The sequence below is a fragment of the Doryrhamphus excisus genome, chromosome 2, assembly GCF_030265055.1.
Source record: "Doryrhamphus excisus isolate RoL2022-K1 chromosome 2, RoL_Dexc_1.0, whole genome shotgun sequence".
NCBI classification, from domain to species: domain Eukaryota; kingdom Metazoa; phylum Chordata; class Actinopteri; order Syngnathiformes; family Syngnathidae; genus Doryrhamphus; species Doryrhamphus excisus.
The window spans coordinates 25,320,701-25,348,572 of NC_080467.1; the positions used below are offsets into that span (position 1 = coordinate 25,320,701).

The window sequence follows — 27,872 nt, forward strand, 5'->3', positions numbered from 1 at the left end:
CTCAAAGATGTTATGTAAAGACAATATGTAGGATTCTACACTGGCCAGTAGGTGTCAGTAATGTTACTGTAATGTTCAATGAGACACACAAGCACCAGACTCGATTGCGGGCTTTCATTACTGGTTTGAATTATCACACAACGGCACCCAAATGAATGAATGAATGATTCACAAGCAGACCACAGTCTTTGCACCCTGGTGGAGGCCTGAGCTCGTCTGACTGCCTTTCCAGTTATCTTTGCAAAGGCGGAACTTATGACACAGCTCCTATATTGAATCTTGTTAGATTGTGCAGGTATGACCCTAAAAAGTATTTCTGTAAAGAGAGTAGAGAATTTTCCCAGTGAAGTGTGCGGTGTGAAACGAGAAAAAGTGTGCTTCACAGGGGTGGCGTTAAGGAACCCAGCGCCTTCCTGAAAAGCGAGGAGGACTGCGGTGGGAAAACCGCCATCCAAACCCAACAGGCTTGCGTTGCCGTGGTTAATATTAAAACCACATCCTGGTTGGTTTGGTTTTGGTAGAGCCGAAAGATTCCCATGTCTTGTGATGGTTAATTCATAGGCTTCCCTCACGCCCTAATCTCATCTTCTATCGTTCTCACCTGACTGAGACTATTTCTCAGCCGCACTTGATGATGTTCCCCCCTCCCCAATAATCCCTGGCCGTGCTTCCATTTCATGTCATCTTTCCTCCTGGATTAGCGCAGGTGGCCTGAGGGCCGTTGATAAGCGCGCACTCTCAGAAGCCATCAGTCATTGAAGTCTACAGTCAGGAAGGAAGCTCAGAGCTCTCACGTCCACACACGGACAAATATCTGGCTACGTGCATTAAAAAAAAAAATCTTGCAGGGCCACCTTTTTGTCATCCAATATTATATTTCTCCGTGTTAGCCGTGTGTGTGCGAGACGGCGCTATGTGTGCGTGTTTGGAGAGAGTCGACACTGAGTCAATGCTAAGTTAAGCCAATAAGATAAACTTGGATTTTTAGGAATAGCTATCTTATTTTAAGTGGATTGGACGACATTTGCTTGGATTCCAAAACCAATAGCAAATAAGCCCCAATGCCTGACCAAAAAGCCAGCCATAACAGTTGTGCGAGGGCTCTCATTGTGGTGTGTGTACGTGTGTGTGTGTGAGTGTGAGACGGCATGGAATGCACTATACAGATTGTAAAATTCTATTTTATGTGCAGTGGAACCTGTTCAAGTCGATATCATTCAGATTAGCTGACCCTAATACTAAATATTCAACTGATTAATCGGGTATTAAAATAAGCGTTAGTTGCTGCCTTCGCTGACTCAATTATGTTGCTGTTCTTCATTGAAGAGGACAAGTAAAAGTCACTCCGTATTATCTAGTGTCTGGCTTGTTATTGCGGAAAGGGGAATGACAGAAGGGCAGCAAAGTCAACTGCGAAAGAAGAAAGGACCTTTGGTCTCACACGGAAGCTTTGAAGGTAAGTGGCAGTTTCTTTCCTGTTGATTTTGACAACCACAAATCTGTTCAAAGTTATATTCATTCATTCATTCATTCATTTTCTACCGCTTTTTCCTCACAAGGGTCGCCGGGGGTGCTGGAGCCTATCCCAGCTGTCTTCGGGCGAGAGGCGGGGTACACCCTGGACTGGTGGCCAGCCAATCACAGGGCACATATAGACAAACAACCATTCACACTCACATTCATACCTATGGACAATTTGGAGTGGCCAATTAACCTAGCATGTTTTTGGAATGTGGGAGGAAACCGGAGTACCCGGAGAAAACCCACGCATGCACGGGGAGAACATGCAAACTCCACACAGAGATGGCCAAGGATGGAATTGAACCCTGGTCTCCTAGCTGTGAGGTCTGCGCGCTAACCACTCAAAGTTACAAATATGCAAATTTTTTATCAGTGTTTAAGCGTTTGTTGCAACATTTACCCCAAAAGCATATGGTTGAAAAAAATCTAACAAAATATGCTTCACTGGTATATGACACCCAAGTGTAGAATTTTGAACACTGACAGCAATTTACCAGGATCTCAGGGGCCTTTTTGGAGATGCCTGACTCTGCAGGGTTTTTTCAGTGTTTGTTGAAAGTTGCATTAAATGGTTATGATTTTCCCACTGTTTAATTATAAAAAAGTAGAATGCTGAATAAGTAATTAATAAACAAATATAAACAACAAAAACACTGAGAAAACATCAGCCACAAAAATGTGAAAAATAGGCGTTTCTTCAGCGCTCAGGGCTATCCAAAAATCAGCAACAAGGTGCCGAAAAATCTGCATTAATTTTACAGGTATACAATCAAAATCAGTCGCACAGTCAGGAGATCGGGAAGACCTGGGTTCAATTCCAAAAACATGCATGCTAGGTTAACTGGCGACTCCAAATTGTCCATAGGTATGAATGTGAGTGTGAATGGTTGTTTGTCTATATGTGCCCTGTGATTGACATCATTCCTGCTCTACATCTCCAACTAGGAGAACCTTTGATGGTATATTTGCGGTATTTCCTCCTCATCCTCCTTGAGAAAAAGTGTCATGCATCCAGCACAGCCACGGAGATGAGTGATGAGTAGAGCTATCGCATGCTTTTTTTTGGCAATTTTTAACTTCTAAAATGTTGATTTATTTAAGCGGGCATTGTCCCAGTTTGGAGTTGACCCCAGTTGGCACCATACTTTCAGCTGCCGTCAGGTTGAGTTGCCATTATGCATTATGTCTCAGATGTGATGGGACAATTAATACAGGTTAATATGAGCTAGCTAACAACACACAAAATGTTCCATTTAAATAACTGACTTGTATATTAACCAAGCTACAGTGATATTATTATTGTAGCACCTAACGTGAAAAATGTTTTATCTGGCGGACTAACACGACCCCCTTGCTATGCGCTCGTTTCAGCGTCATTCGCAGATGGAAAGAGCGGACACCTAGCATTCAATTTCGCGACAAAGATGCTCGTTTGCCGTCAGCATTTTTTTTACTTGAGGGCTGGAGCACACGTCTTGTGCTGGAAGACACAGCCATCCCAAGAAAAGCGGACATTGTAAGTGTTGTCGCTGTATCGAGGCTGCTGTTGTTGACTCAACTAGCATAAGTATTTGTATCAATGCACCTAGACAAAAAGTTTCGGTAGTGTTTTAAATCATCAAAAGTTGCTCGTCAACATAAAACGACTTGACTTAAATTGTACTTAAGTACCTTTTCTTAACATTTTAATGATTATTGTGTTTACTATGCTTATTGTATTGTGTCTCTTAATATCTTTCTGGGAGACAAAAGATGGAAATTAGCCCTGGGATAGAATCTGGTATGTTTATATTTCATGCTTCTTCATTAAAATGCACCGTCCTTGTTGTTCATATACGCAGGCTTGACAGACCATAAGGAACCACTGAGATTGACATCATACATAAAAGTCCAACCCATCACATCGTTGGATGTCTGGCAGCGACAGTACAGACACTGTTGCGTGACATCTAATCGCTTGTTGTGTGCTTGAAGCAAAGAAGCCAAGAATAAAGCTCAACCAAAGTGGACACTGAGAAGCTGCGGTCAACTTTTAAGCACATATTACACCGCATGCTTTTATTCTTAACTCTTACATTGTGAGCGATCCGAAAAGGACCAAATGGGATTTGAGTCTGGCGGATGGAAGTGAACTTTGAGATAAAAAAGCCGCACATTGAAAAGCACTTGTAGCGAGATACGAAGAGAGCCTTAAAGGCCGCAGAAAAGTGGAGATAAGCTTAATGAGCAAAAAGCAGCGGCGTATTAGCGCAGCACAGACTGGCACCTCACCACTGCAGTCAATAGGCTTACCGTCAATATGCTTCATGAAGGAGGAAAAACAAACCTAGTGCACACGCTTGCATGTTACAAACATGAAATAACATAACATGAGAGGTTACCCGTGTTTAACATGGAGGTTGCTTTCTCTCTCATAATGCCTGCGTCTCTCATGGGAAGTCTCCTGCTGCGTTACACGTGTTGGAACTTCTCTCCTCATTGCACTTCTAATCATTCTGCAGATAAGGCTTTTGTTCAGCTAAAAGAATATAATAACGGACACGCACACAAACCTGAACAAAACAGAAGTTAATTAGTTTTTTAGCACCTCTAGAGGCCGCCGTTCCCTTAGCAGCGATGCCAATAAGCAGGGAATTAAAACTGTAACTTAAGCATAAGCTTTGTACACCCACCAGCCACTTCATTAGGTACACTTCCAGAAAGTAAAGGGGTCCATTGAAGTGCCGTGTGTAAAGGCATGGCTGTCAAACTTCATCACACAGGGGGCCAAAACTCCCTCCTGGACACCATTTTGGTAATAACAGCATAGATGACCTGTTAATGACTTTCTAAATACTTTAAAAACTATTATTAGAGCCCTGGAGACAAAATAACACCCCTACAGTCACCATTACACTCCTGTCATTTTTTGTTTACGCCACATTGCTAATGCGCAGGCTCCTGGACACTATTTTGGTAATAACAGCATAGATAACCTGTTTATGACTTTCTAAATACTTTTAAAACTATTATTAGAGCCCTGCAGACATTAAATAACAACCCTACAGTCACCTTTACACTCCTATTATTCATTTTTTACGCCACATTGCTAATGTGCTGGCTCCTGGACACTATTACTGAACACTATTTTGGTAATGACAGCATAGATAACCCGTTTATGACTTTCTAAATACTTTTAAAACCATTATTAGAGCTCTGGAGACATGAAATAGCACCCCTACAGTCACCTTTACACTCCTATCATTCTTTGTTTACACCACATTGCTAATGCATAGGCTCCTGGATCGCTGCAGGGACACAAGAGACGGCCATAGCTTTAAGCTTAGCCTTCTAGCGAGCTAACTAGTTAGCCTCCAGTTTGTTTATTCTAAATTTATTTTGAAAAGAAGTGGGGAAAAAGGAGAAGTAAGAAGCCACTAAAAGATGGTAAGACTAATCCAATGTCGGCTAAGCTATCTAAAAAAGGTGACGAGAAATGAGAGGGCTGAAAACGACCCCTGGGCCACACTTTGGACACCCCTGTCAAAGCTGTGTCTAATATGTTGGTTACCTCATCTTGCTACCTGAGAGTGTCAGCAATTCCCAGTATGAAGCCGTACACGTGCATAAGTTCAATCATAAACATATTGCTAAGCAAATACTGGTCTTAATCAAAAATGGATTTTTGAGCTTGTTAGATGCAATAAAGTGTCAGGTGTGTGTATGTTCACTTGCATCGACACACCAAGAAACCCCGCTGTCTTCTTTTCCGGGGCGCATTTATTGCCAAGTTTAAAACTGGAGCAGACACAAAGTAAGTCCCCAGAGAGGGAATACATTAATGGACACCCCTTAGCCAGCCAGGGACTAGGCCTGCTTTGCAATCCATCATGGCGATTGCAATCTCAGCTTGTCCCCTTACACAGCAACACACGGAGCATTAACACACACACACACACACAGTGGTGCCTGCATTTATACATGAATTAATGCTTTGGAACACACAATAATGCAGAAGAACTCTACATTCTATCTCTATTCCATCACAACTAACACTAAAAATGGATCACAGGAGGAGACGGACCTGCACCTTGTAGACCAGGAGTGGACTTTGTCAGAGATAAAGTCATTCAAAGGGAAGTGGCCCGGTTCCAGCTTATGTTCCCAAAATTGAAAAGGGTTTGTTTGGGATAAAATAGGCTCCTGAGGCTGTGAGTGAATATATGAGCTAGTATTCTACTTTTTGGCGCCTGAAACAAGAACATGGATACAGAAATCCATATATTCTCTTGGAACAAAGAAATCTGTCCGTGGTGAAAAAGCACTCAGCACTGTGAAGATTGTATGGTTGCATGGTAACGACATCTACTTTAGCAATATAAGCCCAGTTTATTCCAAGCTGTATTTTTTGTTTCTACTGTCAAACTTTATGAACCAACTTCAGGAGGATACTTAAGAGAATGGCGACTTCCAGAATGGGAACTAGTCAAGGTTTTATTCATCTATTAGGAATAAAAGACAAAGGATGTCCACTATTGTTGTTCTTTTCTTACTGTGTTACACACTATGACACAATCCACCCAAAATTTGGTACCGACCATAATGTAAATATGACTTACCATATTTTTGGGACTATAAACTGCTCATCACTCATCACTCAATAGCGTAACGCAGGGGTCTCAAACTCAATTTACTTGGGGGCCACAGGAGCTCGGGTCTGGGTGAGACTGGACCGCATCAGGTTATATAAAAAAAAAAAAAAAATTTATTAAAAACAAAAAAAAATTTAAAACTTCGCTTTGGTTCCAATTTTCTACAATAAAATAATATAAAATAAATAAACAAATCAAGAATAAAGAAAATCAATATCAGTAATAAATAAATAAATATCATAATAATAATAGAATGGCAAATAATAAAAACTTAAGAAACCACATATAGTTGGTGGGTAGACAAATGATTTTTTTCAGATTAAAATGAACAAAGCATTATTAGAGCCCTGTAGACATGACAAAACACGACTATAGTCACATTTATACTCTTTTTATTTACAACATATTGCGCAACTGCAGGGTCTTGAGACACATGCTAACTCGCAAACTAGAGAGCTAGCGACCTAAACGGTAGCCTTCAAGTTATTTCCTTTAAACTTAAATAGCCAAAAACTTACCACTTCCACACGGATAGGGAGGATAACTATTAACAGTTATTTAACCTTTAACATTAACATTAATCAAACGTAATCATTTTTTCTGGGTACATGATACCATACAGCATCCATATCAAATTTGTGCGGGCTGCACTAACATTAAACTTTCATATCAAGGCAGGGGCCTCAAACTGGTGTCCTGCGGGCCACATTTGGCCCGCGGGCCGCGTGTTTGAGACCCCTGGCGTAACATCAGTAAATTGCACTGAAGTATAAGCAGCTACAATCTTATAGTGTCCTAATTAAATACTGCTGTCTAAAATACTAAAATACCACATTTCTGAATCCACAACAAGTTGGCAGGTCGGCTGAATGGTATCAGGGTCTACATGAGCTAAAATTAAACCGATCATAGAGACGGTATACTATACAATAGCTAGCATCTTGGTATCCTCTGCGTCACACAGAGAGGACGCCAGGGAAATCAACTTGGTGCACCAACGAGACAATGAAGCTTGCAGACTAAACAGCCGCGGCGACATTAGCGTCCGGCTACTCGGCCACAACGAGGCAGCAGATGGGGAGAGACACATCGAGGACAATCGCTGCCTTGCACCAGATGCGGTAAAATCAATCTTTATTTCCGCAGTCGGTGCATGAAGTGCACAAACATGCTTTAACAAGGCTTACCTTCAACCAGCCTTCCCCCACCTTCCCTTGTTGCACTTCACATACACAGCCGCCTGTCTGAAGCGGAGCTCCAGTCTCCAGGGTTCAGTGCCGCAGTCATGACTGAAAGGCCAATTGCACCTGAAGCCGATGGATGACCAAACACTGTCACCTTTGTTCACAACAGTGCTTGTGTGCTTTTAGCATTCCATGGGAGGATGTCAAGGGATGAAAGAAAGCACCCCTCCTCATCTGGCTGGTTTGTGTAGGATGAAGAGGTGGTAGAAAGGGAAGTAGAAAGATTACAGTCTTTTCCCCCTCAGGCTGAAAATATGAAGTTGTCCTCCATTACAGGAGGATCCTCCAACGTGTTTTTTTTTTTAAGGCGCTGTCCATCTTTGGCTCCAAAACACCCCATCTAGCGTATGTTACCAGTGGTGGTTTAACACAACAAACTGAATAAATAAATATTGTGACAATATATATATATTGTTGGGCTGCACGGCGGTCGAGTGGTTAGCACGCAGATCTCACAGCTTGGAGAACAGGGTTCAATTCCACCCGTGCTCATCTCTGTGTGTAGTTTGCATGTTCTCCCCGTGCAGGTATGAATGCGAGTGTGAATGGTTGTTTGTCTATTTGTGCCCTGTGATTGGCTGGCGACCAGTCCAGGGTGTACCCCGCGTCTCGCCTGAAGACAGCTGGGATAGGCTCCAGCACCCCCACGACCCTTGTGAGGATAAGCGGTAGAAAATGAATGAATGAAGGAATATATATTGTCACACATTAAACTGTTAAAAATATTATATATACACAACACAAGCATTCATTCATTTTCTACTGCTTTTCCTCACAAGGATCGTGGGGGTGCTGGAGCCTATCCCAGCTGTCTTTGGGCGAGAGGCGGGGTACACCCTGGACTGGTCGCCAGCCAATCACAGGGCACATATAGACAAACAACCATTCACACTCACATTCATACCTATGGACAATTTGGAGTCGCCAATTAACCTAGCATGTTTTTGGAATGTGGGAGGAAACCGGAGTACCCGGAGAAAACCCACGCATGCACGGGGAGAACATGCAAACTCCACACAGAGATGGCTGAGGGTGGAATTGAAACCTGGTCTCCTAGCTGTGAGGTCTGCGTGCTAACCACTCGACCGCCGTGCCACCAAGTTTGGAGCATTAGGTGGTTATTCGAGATGGGTGATATGGCGTAAAATCCATTTTATGATATACAGTATATTGCACATGACAGTGTAGTTGCAGACACACTAAATCACTGACTGTGTTTGGTATTTATTTGGTCCATCTAAGGCCAAACAGACTCGATAAATCAAAACAACAAGCTTCAGATTAAATTGACTAAAAAAAATAACCGTTGCAGTCCTACTTATAGCACAAAATACATTTTCATGTTCTTGTGCTTGTGTGAGCTATCTTCAGGTATTGCAGCTTGTATGCCAACATGCATGATAAGGACACTGAATTGTCTACAATACTTGCAAAATGTCCCAGTCAATAAACCATAAAAGGATAAACCCAATTGAAAACAACACAATAATGACACAAATGAGTAGTCGAAAACCGTTTTTTTTTTACATACTAAAAGGGTGAACTAAACATCATTGCCTGGTTGCCATGGTTACGGTGATAAGACATTGATTGGCCTGATTGTTTGACAGTGAAGTGCTAAAAGCAAATGGAAGAGACAGGCTGACAAACACGGCCATTACCACATGCAAGTTACGTCTGAACTCACAGAAAAGTGACTCCAAATCTACAGAACAATCGGTCTATCAATAAATTCCAGCTGATGGACACATCTAAAATAATTAAATAATGGAAATATATGGGGGTGGCACGGCGGGCAGACCTCACAGCTAGGAGACCAGGGTTCAATTCCACCCTCGGCCATCTCTGTGTGGAGTTTGCATGTTCTCCCCGTGCATGCGTGGGTTTTCTCCGGGTACTCCGGTTTCCTCCCACATTCCAAAAACATGCTAGGTTAATTCAAACTCCAAATTATTAAGTAGATTCAAAGGTAGTTTGAGTACAATTTACTAGCAAAGAGAGTACCTTTAGTGTCTAAGACAGTACATCTCAAATATTATTAAAGAGTATTTTGAATTAAACAAATAATCCTTGCTGAAGTTACTTAGGAATTGTGCGTTCAAATTGTTACCTAGCTTTTTTCAAGTAAATGGCACTCTCACATTTTTTTCAGTGAGTATATATACGTATATATATATATATATATATATATATATATATATATATATATATATATATATATATATATATATATATATATATATATATATATATATATATATATATATATATATATATATATATATATATACACACACACACACACACACACACATGTATATATTTTACATTACCCTTTTCTGGTAATATTAAGTTACTTCTGGGAACAAAGACTCTTAATGATGTCATTGTTGCGATTCTTATTTTTGGAAAACTAAATAACAATTTTTACATGTGGGCTTTCTCCGGGTACTCCGGTTTCCTCCCACATTCCAAAAACATGCTAGGTTAATTCAAACTCCAAATTATTAAGTAGATTCAAAGGTAGTTTGAGTAAAATTTACTAGCAAAGAGAGTACCTTTAGTGTCTAAGACAGTACATCTCAAATATTATTAAAGAGTATTTTGAATTAAACAAATAATCCTTGCTGAAGTTACTTAGGAATTGTGCGTTCAAATTGTTACCTAGCTTTTTTCAAGTAAATGGCACTCTCACATTTTTTTCAGTGAGTATATATATGTATATATATATATATATATATATATATATATATATATATATATATATATATATATATATATATATATATATATATATATATATATATATATATATATATATATACACACACACACACACACACATGTATATATTTTACATTACCCTTTTCTGGTAATATTAAGTTACTTCTGGGAACAAAGACTCTTAATGATGTCATTGTTGCGATTCTTATTTTTGGAAAACTAAATAACAATTTTTACATGTGGGCTTTCTCCGGGTACTCCGGTTTCCTCCCACATTCCAAAAACATGCTAGGTTAATTGTCAACTCCAAATTGTCCATAGGTATGATTGTGAGTGTGAATGGTTGTTTGTCTATATGTGCCCTGTGATTGGCTGGCTACCAGTCCAGGGTGTACCCCGCCTCTCGCACGAAGACAGCTGGGATAGACTCCTGCACCCCCGCAACCCTCGTGAGGAAAAAGCGGTAGAAAATGAATGAATGGAAAAATATGGCTAAAAATGTTGAATCTTGCACTTCAAACCAGTAAATAAAGAAATCCATCCCACCATAAATGATTTCCATTGTTTGAGGTGGCTTATATGGGGGTCCTGCTGCACAAACTTCATTTACATTTCAAACCGTGGTAATGATGTTGCAGGAACATGGCTGTTTATTTCTGAATCATAGACCTGTCTTAAAGAATGTTCCTTCACTTCTGCACAGCGCTGTATGTCAGTTTAATGATGGCAGCATTGGCTTCATTTCCCCTGTTGCACATACCTTTAAGCTGGGAACCACAGGTGCCCTTTCATGTAATCCATTTCCCTGCATTTGCATACATGCATAATGCATGACATCACGGCATCCCCAGTAGAAGGTCCAATGAGACTGCGCTATTTTTAGTATGCACCTGCAGTCGGCGCTGCCCATCCAGATATCTCAGGTTAAATTAAACAAGACTGAAGGCGTTTTTTGCTCCACATCCACCCATTTTTCCAGACTGGGCCACTAGGGGATGGAGCCTATCCCAGCTGACTTGGGGAGATGACACACTTGACAGATCACCCGTCACAGGGCACACAGACACAGACAACCATTAATTCTTACATGCTGATTGTTGGCTTGCTAGCTAGCTAATACTGATGGTTTGCAGCTGGGAGATGATGGTTCTTTCTTGGACATTTCATAGTCATTACATATTGTGGGACTGTTTTTTTCCCAGTTAAGTTGTTGCACAGGGCGGCACGGCGGTCTAGTGGTTAGCACGCAGACCTCACAGCTAGGAGACCAGGGTTCAATTCCACCCTCGGCCATCTCTGTGTGGAGTTTGCATGTTCTCCCTGTGCATGCGTAGGTTTTCTCCGGGTACTCCGGTTTCCTCCCACATTCCAAAAACATGCTAGGTTAATTGGCGACTCCAAATTGTCCATAGGTATGAATGTGAGTGTGAATGGTTGTTTGTCTATATGTGCCCTGTGATTGGTTGGCGACCAGTCCAGGGTGTACCCCGCCTCTCGCCCGAAGACAGCTGGGATAGGCTCCAGCACACCCGCGAATGAAGTTGTTGCACACGATGGCTGTAAATGCATTTTCTTAGTCAATTAATCTGAAGCTTGTCATTTCAATTAATCATACCAGACATAATCAATATGAACCAAACAAAGAAACATAGTGGTTTGGTCTACAGCAGTGGCTCCCAAAGTGAGGTACATCAATTGCAATAGGTGTATAAAAATTAAAAAAATTAGCGTCTAACGCTCAAAATCACGAGTGCGCCTGAACGCCTCTAAGTGCAAAGAGACTACAGCAGGAAGGAGACAGAGCAGCAAGTTATTGGTTGCTCTGTGTGCATCGCATCAACAAATAAGTCAGTCTGAATGATGACTTTATGCATTAAGAGTGTTTCATCTTGGAGATTTCATTGATATTGGCGCTCCAATTACTCCCTGCATGGTCCCAGTGTGAGTAGAGATTCACCCAAAAATTTGGCTTTATTGTTAGTTGTATGTATATTTGTATTTCAGATACTATTAAGAAGGGGAGTAGTGGTTCTTTTACAGTTGGGACATCATGGAAAGATTCCAGTCAGATAACAGACACTTCGTACTCAACAAGCAGGATCAAAACTAGTAAACTGCACAAACTCAAAGTACCCAAAGTACGTGATATTTACAAAACCTTACAAAACCACTTGCAGGAAGTGAACAAATGTAACAGTTACTGATTGTAAAGGTACCAGATTATATATATTGACAATTATATTTTATATTGATAGTTACTATGGTACCCATTATGTCATTGTATGGTCATATCATCTTGTACTTTGGTATGTGATTTAAAAAATAAATAAATAAAAAAAAACACAAAAACCCAACAAAATCTTAAACTATATTAGGAAAGCAGGAAGTGAACAAATGTTACTTATTGTAACAAACAGTTACTGATTGTAAAAGTACCAGATGGAGGGGTAGGATTTAATAAGCTTTGCTTCTTCCTACTCCTTTTGGACATGTGGAACTGTGAACTGATTAGTTGATGCATTCAATTGTAATCTGATGCATGTTCAAATGAAATAAAACCATTATCATTGTTGCTCACTCATCAATAAGACAATGTTATGAATGACTAAGAAATTAAAACAATCACATTTGAGAGGCTGAAATTAGAGGATATTTACATTTGTTAATTAATTTTTTTAAAAAAATCACCCTTACCAAAATAGTTATACCCAATCGATTAATCATCAATTCACCAATTGTTGCAAATCTATTGGCACCATCACCTTTTGTTTGTTCCCTCCTTTGTTGGCTATGTTGTACGTACTTTGTGTGATGCACATTAAAGACACTATAACTGTTTTCAGCCGCAGGCCCCTGGGGTTCAGACCTACCCAGCACATACTAGCACGTTTATTTCTTTTTGATTCTCAGCCACAAGACAGAAATGTTTGCGCATGTATGAAAGCTTTATTGTGACTTGTCGTGGAAAATTGATAGTTTGTGTCACTATGGTTCTGTCCTGTTCTTCGAGGGGACACGTTTTCTTTTTTTCTTTTTCTTTTTTTTTCATTCATTCATTTTCTAACGCTTTTTCCTCACGAGGGTCGCGGGGGTGCTGGAGCCTATCCCAGCTGTCTTGGGGCGAGAGGCGGGGTACACCCTGGACTGGTCGCCAGCCAATCACAGGGCACATATAGACAAACAACCATTCACACTCATATTCATACGTATGGACAATTTGGAGTCGCCAATTAACCTTAACCTTTTCTGAAAAAAAAAAAAAAAAAAATCTCTTAGGAAAAACAATCAGACTGCACTTCCGGAATAACAAACAAAAAACCATTCACACTCGCATTCATGTTTTTGGAATGTGGGAGGAAACCGGAGTGCCCAGAGAAAACCCACGCATGCACGGGGAGAACATGCAAACTCCACACAGAGATGGTCGAGGGTGGAATTGAACCCTGGTCTCCTAGCTGTGAGGTCTACGCGCTAACCACTCGACCGCCGTGCCACCCTCATAAGAGACAGAAGAATCAAAATAAAAATATGCAAAAATGCAGCAAAACTATGTCAACAAACTGCAGTAAGGCCAGAAATCCTGTATTATAAACCCATTCTCCTTATGTGTTTGTATGCAATGTGCATGCTAATTTCAATTTCGGTTATATCGACAAACGCTAATGTTGACGTCAGACACCGAAAGGCGTCAACATAAACAGTTTTCCACTGCTGCTGCCAGCAGTGTGTGTGAGTGCGTATTCTGTGTGTGGCTATTGTGAATGCGTGGATGCATGTCCACAAGAGGGTGCAAATAGACTTTTTTTTTTCAAGCCGGATGCAAACATTAGCTGGAGCATGCCAGACTCTGTTCCAATCTAATCTGTGCCTGATGAGGTCTCGGCTCTAAAGAGAGTGACCGTCCGGTGCCGCTGGCAGGAATGATGGAGCGAGTGGACTACAGGTAAAACGTGGACAACCAACCATTAGCAGCTAGGTAATTGCAACCACCCTCCACATCACACATACAGCCCCACTGAATGACAGTTAATACTACAAACCATTACCCGGTGCACAATAGCAGCCTTTGCTGATGGCCACTGAAGCCCACTTGGGCTCAAAAATGGTTCATCATACAGACCGGACCACCAATTTAGCCTCCCGTGCTGCTGCGTCTGATAAAGGTCTGAAAACATCATCGATCGTGAGGTTGTATATATTCACGCATTTTCATAGACGGTGAACTGACAAGAGGTTGTTAGGTCAAGAAGAAGGCTGTGATGCAGTGTGGGGGCACACAAGCCTGCTAATTGGATGTCTTTGGTGACTTACTCTAACCGTGGGCTGTCTTAGCTTTGTAGGAAGGGAATTGACTGGAATAATGTGCCTTATAAACAGGCTGTGGTCCTGACGTTTGCAAGCAGTTTCATCACTCCGAAGTCATTCATGTGGAAGCTTTAAACTCCCTTTGACGGGCCCTTTGAAGAAAAGAAAAGACTTTGTTTTCGGATAAACATATTTTCCAAGTGAACCAAGTTTCTCATGCTAGCAAGGTTTACACTTAATTTTTTTTTTAATAAAAAGATGCATACCATGAACATATTCACCATGGAAAATACAGCACTTATGTAGTAAATGACCTTCAAAGCTCTTGACGAGTAGTCTTCGTCTCCACAGATTGTTGATCCAATCAACATTTCATAATCAAAGCAGAAAACCAACTCTTCTTTCTCCCACGCTTTGCAAAGTTTCATGGAAACTAGTCGTTTATTTATTTTTTTTTAATATTTCTGCTGACAAATAATAAAATCATCTCCACGGTGGAACAATGTTGATGATGTCCTGCTTCATTTGTACTTGTGTTTGGCTGATAGGCCTGCATGTAGCTCCTGATGTTCCATTAAGTTCCTTCATGCCTTTCCGAGTCCAAATACAAAACTAGCAGGATCTTATCAACGACTCAGCCCAACTCGTTTCGACTGATTCAGTCGGGTAGTCAGTTGCTTTATCTCACGGCAGACAGAACCAGTGGACACTTTCCACTTTCCACTGTAATCACAGCCTTTCCTCTCCACAGCCGGGGGTCATTCACGGACATTCGCTGCTTCTGTCCATTGGATCCTCGAAAAAACAACATTTAGACTGCAACTGCTAATGTCTGAAACGATCTGTTCCAGGACACTGATTGAATTTTAAGTATTTTTCCCCAAAAGAATGGCAAAAATAGAAACACTATACTGAGGAACTGGTTTAAATAGACACCCCTAAGATTGGCCTCCAGGAAAGACTTCACCATACAAATGTTCCTTCTCGTCACAATGACAGCATTTCATTCATATTATGTCAATTTAAGCAACATTCTGAATTTAACAGTAGATTCCGCTTTTATTGGCCAATCAGCGATGCCGTTAATGCGGAAATCATAGGCCCCTACATATTTATTCCGCACAGAAGGACGCAGTCGAAACAAACCTGAAGCAGTCTACCACAAGCGTCCCACCAAAGGACGGGGCAGAAGTATAGCATAGTTGAGCCCGTTGACATGGAACTGAAGGTCTCTAACCTTGAGCAGGTAAGTCACTAGCCACGTTTACATGAGGAGTTTTTCTCTTTCCGAATGGAATCTTTCCGAATGACCTTTCCGAAAGCAATGGTATACATGGAAAGGAATATTCCAATCGCGTGTCTACATGCGCCGCTATAATCAACCAGAATAGTCAATGGGGCGTGTGCAGTAAAACGTAAACAACATCACATGATACCGACTTCCCCAAGTTTTTCTTTCACTTGTTGGAATAACTCCGTATTGCCAGTTTTTCGTTGGTCCAGTCTTGAAATTTTGTTTGGATCAAAAACAAACTTTCCGCAGCAGTCCAGTGCCGATTTTTTAAAATCGAAGAACGTCTTGAGCATTCGCTCAAAGAACGCACCCAGGAACAGGAAAAGATAAAGTTCAATCTTGCTAATATTTTATAATTAAGCTTGGCACATGTTTTATATAGATATGTATTTTCTTTTTTAATAAAACTGGACTTGTGAATGGCGTATAGAAGGGTTTAGATTCTGTTCCACAGATGGCGCTAATGCACACGAAAGCTGCTTGCCAATAATCAACAGAAGAAGAAAAACACCACGAAGAAGAAGGCACCCTGACAACTTTCCGATTGAGCGGGTACAAGATACCTCAATCGGATTGGGGAAAGGAATATTCCACCTTTGTGAATCCGATTATATATTCATTCGGATTGGCACATTTCTTTCGGAATGAGGTGTATACAAAGGTTACATTCTTTCCGATTGAGCAATTCCGAATGGAATTGGAATATTTGGGTCCATGTAAACATGGATAATGTCCATGATGGTTCAGGATTTCTTGCATGACATTAAAGCTGTGTTTTTCCTTTAAAAGCGGATTTGTGAGTTGCTGTTGTTTTGCGTTGAAGTTCTTTGGGTTGCTCAATGCTTCCGCACATTGTGGCTTCACGTGGCTGAGAACAGTTGAGACAATTCCCTACTGAGTTCCAAGACAGAGGCTCCCTGGCTGTGCTGATAAACAAAGCAATCAGTGAGTGATTCCGGCCGACCAGGACAAGGCAGCTTCCCAGTGCTGGAGGGGAACTAAAGGCGAGGAAGACGTGGTGTAGGATTATCAAAGAGCGGTGAGGCCTGTATATCTAAAGGCTGAGCAGAGGCACATCAAACAGCAACAAGACTAGGGGTGGCAGATGGGGTCAAAGCAAGTGGGAGAAGGACCAAAGTGGAGGAATTTATTCCAATGAATCCGAATGGAGAAATGAGGTGCTAAAATTATTGAGAATGAAACCGAGTCTGCAGCGCATGTGCGTGTCGATGCACGAGCGTGCGCACTGCGGGGCGCACTGAGGGGCGCACTGAGGGCAAGTTTCTCCTGGGGGTTGTTGTTTGTTTCTTTTCTGTCACATCCGGTACGGAAAATATTCCAAACGGATGCAGGCAAACACTTCATTGATGGCAGTGAACTTTGGAGGTCACAGAGTCTGCAAAAAAATGATGCCCAAGATTTTATGTAAAGAAGCTGATTATTTATATGATTTTTTTTTCCTGTTTCTACATTTTTTTTTACATAAAGTCACAATGTGATTGATTAATATAGATGCAATACACTCTCAAAACAAATAAATCACAGCTTCTGCATGCAGGAAAGTGAAATTCCATCCATCTACACATTGGGTGTGGAATAACAGACACCTATACAGTCCTGGGGATGCTGTTTTGGGGGTGGGGGGGGGGGGGCTGGCGTTCAGCAAACAAGGACACTGGGCTAATAGAGTTTTATGACACTCTCTCACACACTCTGAATGACAATCAGGTTTATGGTTGACTGTGAATGAGGAAGTCCAATAAGTAAAAAAAACACTCGGCTAAATGAAGCGTCACCATGCTGACTCATGACACTTGTCCATGAGCCAATGCCGATGTTTACAAGTAACTAAATAGGTCTAAACAGGTTTATATTCAGATATTTAGGAACAAAAATATACATAGATCCTATATTAACACAATAAATTGAAATCTCTGATGAAATCTCACAAACAAAGAAAGAAAAAGAAGATTTGAACTGACAAAGCAAATCAGTACACCAGGTTACCACTTGAATATTCTATCAAAATATTGTGAAATAATAATATAATAACAAATAATAATAATAATAACAAAATGTTTGTCCAGTAGCTTGTGTGAAACAATAAATCTACTCGGGGTGTGTATTGGCAAGAATCTGGCGATACGATATGTATCACAATACTAGGCTCACAATACGATATATCACGAAACTGTTAACAAGGCGATATTTTTCTTGTTTTTTTGTAGTTAAAGATTATTTCCTGGAAAAACTGAATTACACCAGCAATATGCACTTACTAAACACATTTTTATTCCATTAGAACAGTATGTTATGCTGTATCACAAACTTTCCTCTGTAAAAACTAAAAGTGTAGAATTTGGATAAATAAAGCTTTAACATCCAGCTTTAAATTTACAAAAAAAAACACCCATAAAAAGAAATAAATTATGTCTCAAGATCCTGCTCAAATGTTCACATTCTATTAGGTGTGGAAAAAATGCAGAGTATACAGTCCCTGACTTATCCACCATCAGAACAGTATTTTTGTGGAAAATCCAAGGAAATACAGCTGCAGTAGGTGGAGATTCTAGAAGATCTAGAGCGCTTTTTGTGCAGGTTATTGTGTATAGCTGCCCTATAGGAGTTCACAACACAAAATAAATGCATAATACTACATATTACTTCCATCCATCTTTCTACACCATTTATCCACACGAGGGTCACAGTTTTTCAATATTTTTTGACTAACAATAAACTAGAGTCTGTGATCATTTATTAATTGTTGAATAAAAATGCAATAGAGCGAGGGATAACTGTATAACTTGTTTTGACTGTTGACTCTGATCCAAGACTTAATAAAAATTTGACTGATCCAAGGATTTATAAAAAATATCTCATGCCAAAGCAGCAGGGGGCACTATTGCCACGAGCAGTAAGGCCAGTTTTGCCCAGAAGCCTAAAGAAATTAATTTGTGGAAAACATAAAAACATGATTCATGACAACTTACGCCTCAATACAACATGGACACACAGCGGGTGATCTTATATGGGCAACAGCTACTGGGATGTTGCATTGATCCCAGTAGCGGTTGTCTTTGAGACTGTACTGTCAGAATCTTTTGTCATTTTTCCTTGAGTCTATGCTTCTGGTCTCTACTTACGGCTGCGCTTGTTTAATACACCGTAAATAAACTCAACAGAGAAGTTAAGTGAGCTACTGGCCCCAATTTTCTGCTACGTTTTCAATTTAGCTTGCCTTATTTCCCCTTTTAGTCGCTTTTCTCTTTTTTGGGGGCGGTATCAAAGATGCATCCAGCTCACCTTGGGAAACGAAAAGGACATTTCTTGTCTCTTGGCGTGACAGGAGGACATGAGGTAAACTGTGACAAATCTACTTACCATCTGAGGGGCTGTGATGGTGCATGAAAGGAAGCCACGCTGATTTATTTATCCTCTCTCGCCGTCTGCACGTCACAAGTTGCCATCGGATTGAAGATTAATGAGATTCAGTTTGCTGCCGACTGCCCAAATCTAAATAGCAGATGAGTCGAATGGTTGGAGGACAGCGATGTCCCTTACTCACCCCAAAATGTCTCACACACGCCCGATCGTACCACATCCAGATGGTTTATCGATACAACTTTGAATGAAATTGTACACCCTCATATTTAAAAAAAACTCATTTGTATTCATATGCATGTTGATCTGTAGCTTTAATGCTAAGGAGCTGCAACAGTGCGTCTCCAAGAAGCGATACTGTGCACTTGAGCCACGTTTTGCAGATACAGTAAACCTCGGATATATCGGATTCAATTGTTCCCACTGGTTTTGTCCGATATAAGCAAAATCCGTTATAAAAAATCCGATATATGCAATGAATTTTTATTGGAAATGCATTACAGAAAAATTGGTTCTTTTTTATCTGTCCGTTGTGAGCGAATTTCCGATATATCCAAGTCCGATATATCCGAGGTTTACTGTACGTTTTACATACAACAAGGAGTGGAACAGGATGACACATGTGAGCTACAGCGCTAACATTTTAACAGTAACATTCACTAACACTAACTAGCTTCACTGAAAAACAAAATGATCAAACTTAGAGCTCAGTCGTTTGTAGTTGACTGTCAGAAAGTTGACAGGCTGCATTTTAATATGTGTAGCAAAGCCTGCTTTTTTTTTTTACACAGAGTGGGCTCATCTAGTTGGAGGCGGGTCAGAGGCCTACCATGAAGGAAGGAGGTTTCTCTCAAAAGTTAAAGTTGGCTGGCTCTATGGACACATACTACTGCTAGAACTTGAAAAAGTCACATGGGACAGTAAACTCCTCCATTCTTATTGGATTATGGGATATTCTCTGTTATTGAAACATGCCTTAAGATAACTAGATATAAAACTAAAACGAATAAATTTCCCTTTACCGCTGAGAAGGTTGGCATGGGTGCTGCGTCTTGACAGACTGGGGGTTTATTGTGATGTTGAGTTTCAATAATGATCAGACCATACCGGGATAGCAGAAATGGCAGATGGCGTGCAGCAGTGTAAGGAACGTGGAAAAAAATGTGCGCCAAAACGGTCAACTTAAATTACGGCTTCCTGCCTTTCCTCTATCCTCTATCCTTCCCCTGCACAAGCAAGTGCGCGCCATTTATGGCTTCCGTGTGCGTCACTACGCACACCCACCTGCGCCCATGTGACCACGCCCCATAAACCCGTGCAACGAAAAACCTGTCTCCTACAAAACTGATAAACTAAACACTTCCGTAATGAAAAAATGACATCCCGAACAGTAGATGTACATGACGCTAACAACACATTTTTAGAAAAAAAAGCAGCCAATTAAGGTTAACTCAAGGAGCAACGACATACCTTACGATGTTCCACGAGGCTCTCGTGCGTCCCAGATTATCCAGTTGTGTCCGTAGTCGAGTCCTCCATATTGCTCGGTGGCAACCATACCTGCATGCTGAGCTGAAGTCAAGTAATGCGATTTAACCAATAAAAAGGTATCCGTTTTAAACTGTACCTGAGCTCCGTCCCATGATGGAAGTTGCCGTTAAAAAAAGTTATAAAAAGTGTTACGCATTAAGCACTCGACTGACCGTAGTTAGCTACTAGCATGTAGTGCTGAAATAGCCCCACAGCTAAACAAACTAAAAAGCGTATCAGCGCCATCTAGCGTCGCGGAGGCTGGCAGTGTCCAATTGAATACGTTCCTCAGTGTCCCAGTGCTGTCTCAAATCAAATAATCACAAGAAAATAGTAACTACAAACCAAAGAAAACACTAATAAAGAATTTAAAGAATTCAATAAATCAAACACCAAGGCGAGTGTGTGTTGAAGCTTGTTGCTAGCCGTTGTGGTGAAGTGTCAATGCACCAGTAATGCAGTTAATATGCACATCACACTATATGCAAATGGGAAACAAACATGCGAAAGCAGCAAATGGAGCAATGAACCAACACCTTTGAATCAAATGCATTGGAATTCGACACAATGTGATACTGAAACCTTAAGCAACATTTATTGGTTTACACAACAAAAGATTGAAAAACATTGCACAAACCCCAAATGATTACATAGCAATTACATGGAGATAAACATCAGCCTGATGAACTGCTGAAACCCCATTCAGACATTTTGAGCCAGTGTAAGCAACAATAACACATTGGAAAATTAAAATCTGAGAAAAAAGTTGTACATTTATGACAAAAAAGATGAAATCATATTTCCCAATGTGGCTCAGATCCCACATCATCATAGAATTTCATATTGCCCATATTAGATTTATTTGACACTTTTGATTGATTGAATCCAATCCCAGAAAGACATTCTGATTCCACATATCTTATTCAAAAATCACTGCCTTTTCTTGTGGTCTCTGTGTTTGGCTCTGAAATCCCGACGGCCCTATTGGTTAACGATTTCTCAAGCAGGCCAATAAGCACCCCAATAAGCACCCCACTTTGCAACTATGCTCTTGTGTCCTACACAACTGTATGTAGTAGTAGTATATGTATGTAGTCATTACAGAGGAAAACATGATGAAAAAAACTAAATATATTCATTTCAGGCTGCACGGCGGACGAGTGGTTAGCGCGCAGACCTCACAGCTAGGAGACTGGGGTTCAATTCCACCCTCGGCCATCTCTGTGTGGAGTTTGCATGTTCTCCCCGTGCATGTGTGGGTTTTCTCCGGGTACTCCGGTTTCCTCCCACATTCCAAAAACATGCTAGGTTAATTGGCCACTCCAAATTGTCCATAGGTATGAATGTGAGTGTGAATGGTTGTTTGTCTATATGTGCCCTGTGATTGGCTGGCCACCAGTCCAGGGTGTGCATAACTAACTAGTGTGCCCAAATGAAGCACCATATGCAATAATGAAGCTGTATGTCGTTTCGGTTGCTATGTTTAATTTTGCACGCATACAGGAGATATTTTGTAGTTTGGGTGTGTGTGCTTTTGTGAATTCAGTTATTTTCCTAAAACGAGACATTTCCGTACCGTACCGTTTATCCTCACTAAATCCTAGCTGTCCCAGAATTGGAATAGTCCCGGTTCCCATCAACGCCCAACCCTATCTGGGATTCAAAGTAACTTTGATGGAGCACACCCTTTCTTTAGCAGTTCATTCCTCTGCTGATGGTCTGAGTTTTTGTCGAAAAAGGTGTCAGCACGTTACCTGCAAAAGCACATGAAACCAAGTGGAAATGTTATCAGTAAGAATCAGCTGAATGTAAAATAATCTTCACAAAAACTAAGTGAGAAGAACATTGGGAGGTGCAAACAGTCCAACTCACTGCATGGCAGCTTGCTGTGTCCCACAAAATCTTCAGCCAACGGTTCCTTTGAGACATCTGACCCACTGTCATGACCTGTCAGACCACAAATGCATCCTGAGCTGGTTGTTGTTCATGACTTACATCCTCACTCGTATCAGATCTTTGAGGTGTGACGCCATCATTTGTTGTGACTTAGATGAGAACCACGAAGAAGAAGAGTGGTGCTCTTCTACTTCCTGACTTGGAGATATTCTTTGTCTCACTTGGCTGATCCTAATCATGATAACTCATGTTAAAAGTTACATATGGTACTTTATACTACGTGCACTTACGGGAGTGTCAAGTATTTTACATTTTACATTGACTTTCCACTAAGAGAAAGGAGAGAAGTGCTTTTCAGGCTAAACAAACGTCTACATCAGACTTTTATACGAGTGATGCTTCACCAGCGCTTTCATTATTGTGGCTTCAAGAAAAGAGAAGATGTTTGACTTACCAGCTGGATCGTATTTGACTGAAATGAAAGAGAAACAAGGTGAAATGTACTTCTCACAAATAGCAGAATGCAGACTTCTTTGGGGCTTCTTGTCCCTCACCTTGTCTGTTTCTGTAGCACACGTACAGGAAGATGGCCGCCAGGAGGACCACAGTGACGCCCACCACCGTGGCAATGATGGCGACAGTCCAGCCTGTTGAGAGCAAAAAGTGCAAACTGAATGAAAAAGCAGGAAGAGGAAACCTTCATGACTACTTTGCATGCATCCTATCAAACGTCAACCATTGTTATTGTGACACGGATCAATGATGGTGAAAGTTGGACTTCTGACAGGAAACGTCTCCAATGTGCTTGTTTGGAGGACACAAGCATTGGACTAAATGTGCCCTTCTCACCTTCATGGCTCGCGTTGCTCAGGATGCTTCTTCTCTCCAGCTTGGTGACCATGTCCTCCTTGACGCCAGCCAGCTGAAACACACATTCGTACTTGCCCTCCACGTCGGCCGTCACCTCCACTTTCAGGTCCACCGCCATCTGGAAGGTTCCATCGTGGTTGGGGAGCAGTTCTCCGTGCTCCACGTCCTCGTGGAGCTCCTCGCCGTCTTTCCTCCAAAATATCATGGCTCTGTCGGGGTAGAAACCTGTCGCGAAGCAGCTGACCGGAGAAGATGGAGTCTTCTGGAGGAGAGACACCTCTGGAAGCTCTGCACAGGAAGTGGCATGATGTGTGAATGGAGGAATGGACAGAAGGTGGAGAGGAGTAAAGATGGAGAGAAAAGGAGAGAAATCCAAAGCTTGTAATGCTAGTAATCCTCCTATAGGGGGCGTGCTAACATGGTTACAAAGGTGAAAGTACATCATGTGGTTCTACCTGTTCTCATTAGGACCTCCCTCCCATTGTTCACATACTTCTTCAAGTAAGAAGGACAATCCTCAGTGAAGTAAAACATGTTATATTCCATCCAAGCTTGGTCATGGTCCAACTTATGTTTGGTGGGGGCAGCTTGTGGTTTTGCTGCGGTCCATGTCCATGTCTTCATGTCCAATGATATGAAGTCTTCTCCATCATAACTGTCCTGGGACCATCCATCAACCTCACCAGTCTCATCATTCCATTCACAGCCGACCATCAACTGGTAAATGTGAACACCTGAGAGAATGACACAATGTGTTGTAAAGCAGACTGGAACATCATCATCATCATCATCACACTATTTTATTTCTGTCAATCATGTCTTTTTTGTAGGTGATTATGGGATGGAGAGAGACAAGCCATTAGTGCAGTACCAGAAATGGTATGGTAAAACCGTGTAACTCTCGGTCCGCCATGCACGGGACAATCCACTTTATGGATCTGTGTGTGTACGGGTGTGTGCCTGTCCGGGTCGGCAAAACCAATGTCAGCTAATGTCCCATTTGCTACACTGTACATACAGTATTTCATGTGAGGGACAGTCTGACCAAAAGTGGAATGTAAAGGAGAGGCATTCTACGACACAGTATTCGACCGAGTACATGTTGGAGAGTATAGGCGGCAACAGCAGTCTGTGTTGGTGATGGCGGACAGGGACTGTGATCTCCTCAGCTGGCCCGGATGTCCATGTGCGCTTGGGTCGGTAAATGGACAAATATGAGTGTTAAAGCAACATGCTGCCATTTTTCGGAAAACTATATGAGAATGATTCTGCATGCTGCAACCACAGTATTTTACTTATTGGAGAATTACCTGCAGTACACATTACTTTATAGTAATGTGTCATTTTAAAAATAATCTAATATGATATAATATTAATGGGGGCTGCACGACGGACGAGTGGTTAGCGCGCAGACCTCACAGCGAGGAGACTAGGGTTCAATTCCACCCTCTGGCATTTCTGTGTGGCGTTTGCATGTTCTACTCGTGCATGCGTGGGTTTTCTCCGGGTACTCCGGTTTCCTCCCACATTCCAAAACCATGCTAGGTTAATTAGCGACTCCAAATTGTCCATAGGCATGAATGTGAGTGTGAATGGTTGTTTGTCTATATGTGCCCTGTGATTGGCCGGCGACCATTCCAGGCTGTTCCCCCTCCTCTCGTCCCAAGACAGCTGGGATAGGCTCCAGCACCCCCCGTCACGCTTGTGAGGAAAAGCGGTAAAAAATGAATAAAGAATAATATTAATGATAAAGCTGGGGACAAAAAAGCAGGTCTCTTTAAGTGCAAAAAGCATACCGAAACGGAACCACAGCCCAAATATCAAGGTACCGACCATACCCTGGTTACCCTGTACCATTGCACCCATAGTGTTTGCGAAGTGTATGAGTACATAAAATAATAGTTGAAAGTTCAACATAAACAAACCTTCAGTTTGGTTGAAGCGCTGCTTAAGAACATCCATGTTGTTTTTGAAGATATGCTCATTGTTTCTATCAATGTCTGTCTCTCTCTTCCAGTACTTTGGATCCTGTGCTGTGATTTTGTTCATCCAGTCCTGTTTGGGTTCTTCTTTCCTGCTGTTGCTGTCATAGTGAACAATCTCAACGTCGTCAACATAACCAACACTCACATACTCTGGGAAGTTTGGAACTTGAGAGGACGCAGTGAAGAAATACTTCAGCGTGTGAATCACTGAAAGGAAAAAAGCAACACATGTTATTATTTTGTTTCATGTTCAACAGTCTGGTAATATTCACAAATAGATTTCACGGTAAAACACACAAAAAATACCGTCAAGTACACAAACTGTACTGGGTGGCTTCGACAACAGACACTTTTACAACTGTCATTGGTAAATACATGATTCTTTCCTGCGTTTAAGAATTAAAAAGAACACCATTATTATTTTGTTGTTTCCTGATAACAAAATGTAATTATGATATATCGCATGTCTCACTTCAATCTGAACATTTGAGTTTCTGCAGAAGCAACGCTTTTTTTATTTTTTTACTGACAATACATAAGAATGTTGACTCATGTTAAAATGATCTTAGATAACTTCGTTGTACGTCAGTGTTAACTAAATGATAAGAGTGTTAAAGCGAGACAACAATTTTGACTCATTAAATGTTGAACAAATGAACATAATTCACTGACTAATGCTGATTAAAAATAAATAGTATCCATAATACGGAAGTAATTGGAAGAATACCTTTCTGCTGAACAAACAGGGTTTTTGCGCGCCCCCTATGGCTCAAAAAGGTAAATGCCTGAGTGAAGTTTCCTGGAAGTCACGTGACCTCGTTATTTGACCCGCCCACTTGCAATCGGCAACAACACAATGCTAAACTGAAGTTATATTGGTAGAAAGAAGTATGACACGTCGAACTCATGATTATTTAATTAGCTCTTTTACTATTTTTCACATTTTTATATGTTAAACGCCTATCGTTCACCTGTGTTTTTTTACCGAAATTATAATTGTTGAATTTCGAGTTTAACTCGTTTTTACGTGTTCATTTCATTTACTTTCTGATTACAGCTCTTTGTTTTCAACTATGGTTTATGGTATGATTATATTTACATTCATATCCACTTTGAGTTTTGATAAAGTAGCACAAAAGGTTTTGGGTGAAAAGTGTACTTACCAGGCACCACGCTGTGTATTTGCACAGCCACAATGAAGAATAAAAGAAAGTCCATGGTCAGCTCAGCTGTCACAAATGTATCACAAGATGTTTTCTCGTTGCAATCCCACTGAGAAACAGCGATCAATACCAACTTGACTGTCAAAAACGACAACGAAGGCGGAGAAGGGAGATGAAGGCGTGGCGACCATCTTTAATTATGCTCCACCTGAACCAATGAGAATTCAGAGAATTCCCGACGTCACATATCACTAGGTAAACGTCTCCGCTATGTTGTATTTTGGCAAGACGCCCGATATGGTTGATCTTAGCATGATATGACACTATGTGTCGTATGTAGTTTGTGTTATGTCCTTGTTTGTGGTGATAAAATGTACTTAGCAGAAGTATGTGCAGATTTATGTAGGAGAAAAGAAGCAACGGTGTGAAACGTTTGTTGACGCGAAATCAAAAATCTTCTTCCTGTTCACCAAACAGGAAGTCTTCACAGTAGAACAGAATACGTCAACATAGACAGTCACTGTTCGTATATACTTTGTATATATACACTATACTACTATAAACTATATATACTTTGGGCGTGATCGGCCTATAGTCATTTAAATTTGTTTAAAGTGGTATTGGCCAAGGACTTTGTTAGACAATTCCCCGACAAATAGGTCATTATTAAAACTGTTTTTATTTTTAGCCTTTATTTAAACGATATTTGTACTATTTGACTCAAACCAAATGAATTTGATGTATGTTTTAGAGTACAACAATCCGAATAAATTGTTAAATTATATTAATTTCTTATAAACAAAATAGAATAACACAAATAAATATCTTAATTAAATAGAAATCTGTACCCAGACTCATCATTATTAGGGATGTCAACTATTTGTGTTTTATTTTTATTCTATATTTACCAAGCACATCTCCACTCAAACAGGCCATTGTTTTTATTGTTATTTTGTGCTGAATTGTCTTTATATACAGATGTATAACATCTGAATTCAACCGTTCTAATAAAAAAAACTACTGATATTTGAAGCAAATATTCTTTGACCCTTTAAAATACTATTTGTGGGGCGCCATCAGCTTGTGCATGTCTACCAGCTCGGCACGGAACCTTGTGGACGTTAAGTAGCATGAAGCAGTGGCGTGCAGCAAATGGAGCATTATATTCGAATCATATGTATCGAAATTGGACGCAATGACAACAAAAACATCAACATCGACACGATGAACTGCAAAAATGTCCACACAGCGAAAGCACACGTATTGTCTAAATCCCACCTTCAAATGTCAACCATTGTTATTTTGACATGGATCAATGACGGTGAAAG

The 27,872-nt window shown here is 40.8% G+C and overlaps 1 protein-coding gene across 1 annotated transcript; it reads right to left on the reverse strand.

Annotated features, from left to right (window-relative positions):
* Positions 1–21,203: 21,203 nt before the first annotated feature.
* On the reverse strand, positions 21,204–26,722 carry LOC131104325 (major histocompatibility complex class I-related gene protein-like). Its single transcript, XM_058051380.1, has 8 exons — positions 26,545–26,722; positions 25,322–25,588; positions 23,852–24,130; positions 23,376–23,684; positions 23,081–23,173; positions 22,981–22,998; positions 22,503–22,577; positions 21,204–22,384 (listed from the first exon to the last, which is right to left on the reverse strand). The coding sequence occupies exons 1-8, from the start codon at positions 26,597–26,599 to the stop codon at positions 22,323–22,325; spliced, it is 1,158 nt and encodes a 385-aa protein (XP_057907363.1). The 5' UTR covers positions 26,600–26,722; the 3' UTR covers positions 21,204–22,322.
* Between the last annotated feature and the right edge of the window lie 1,150 nt (positions 26,723–27,872).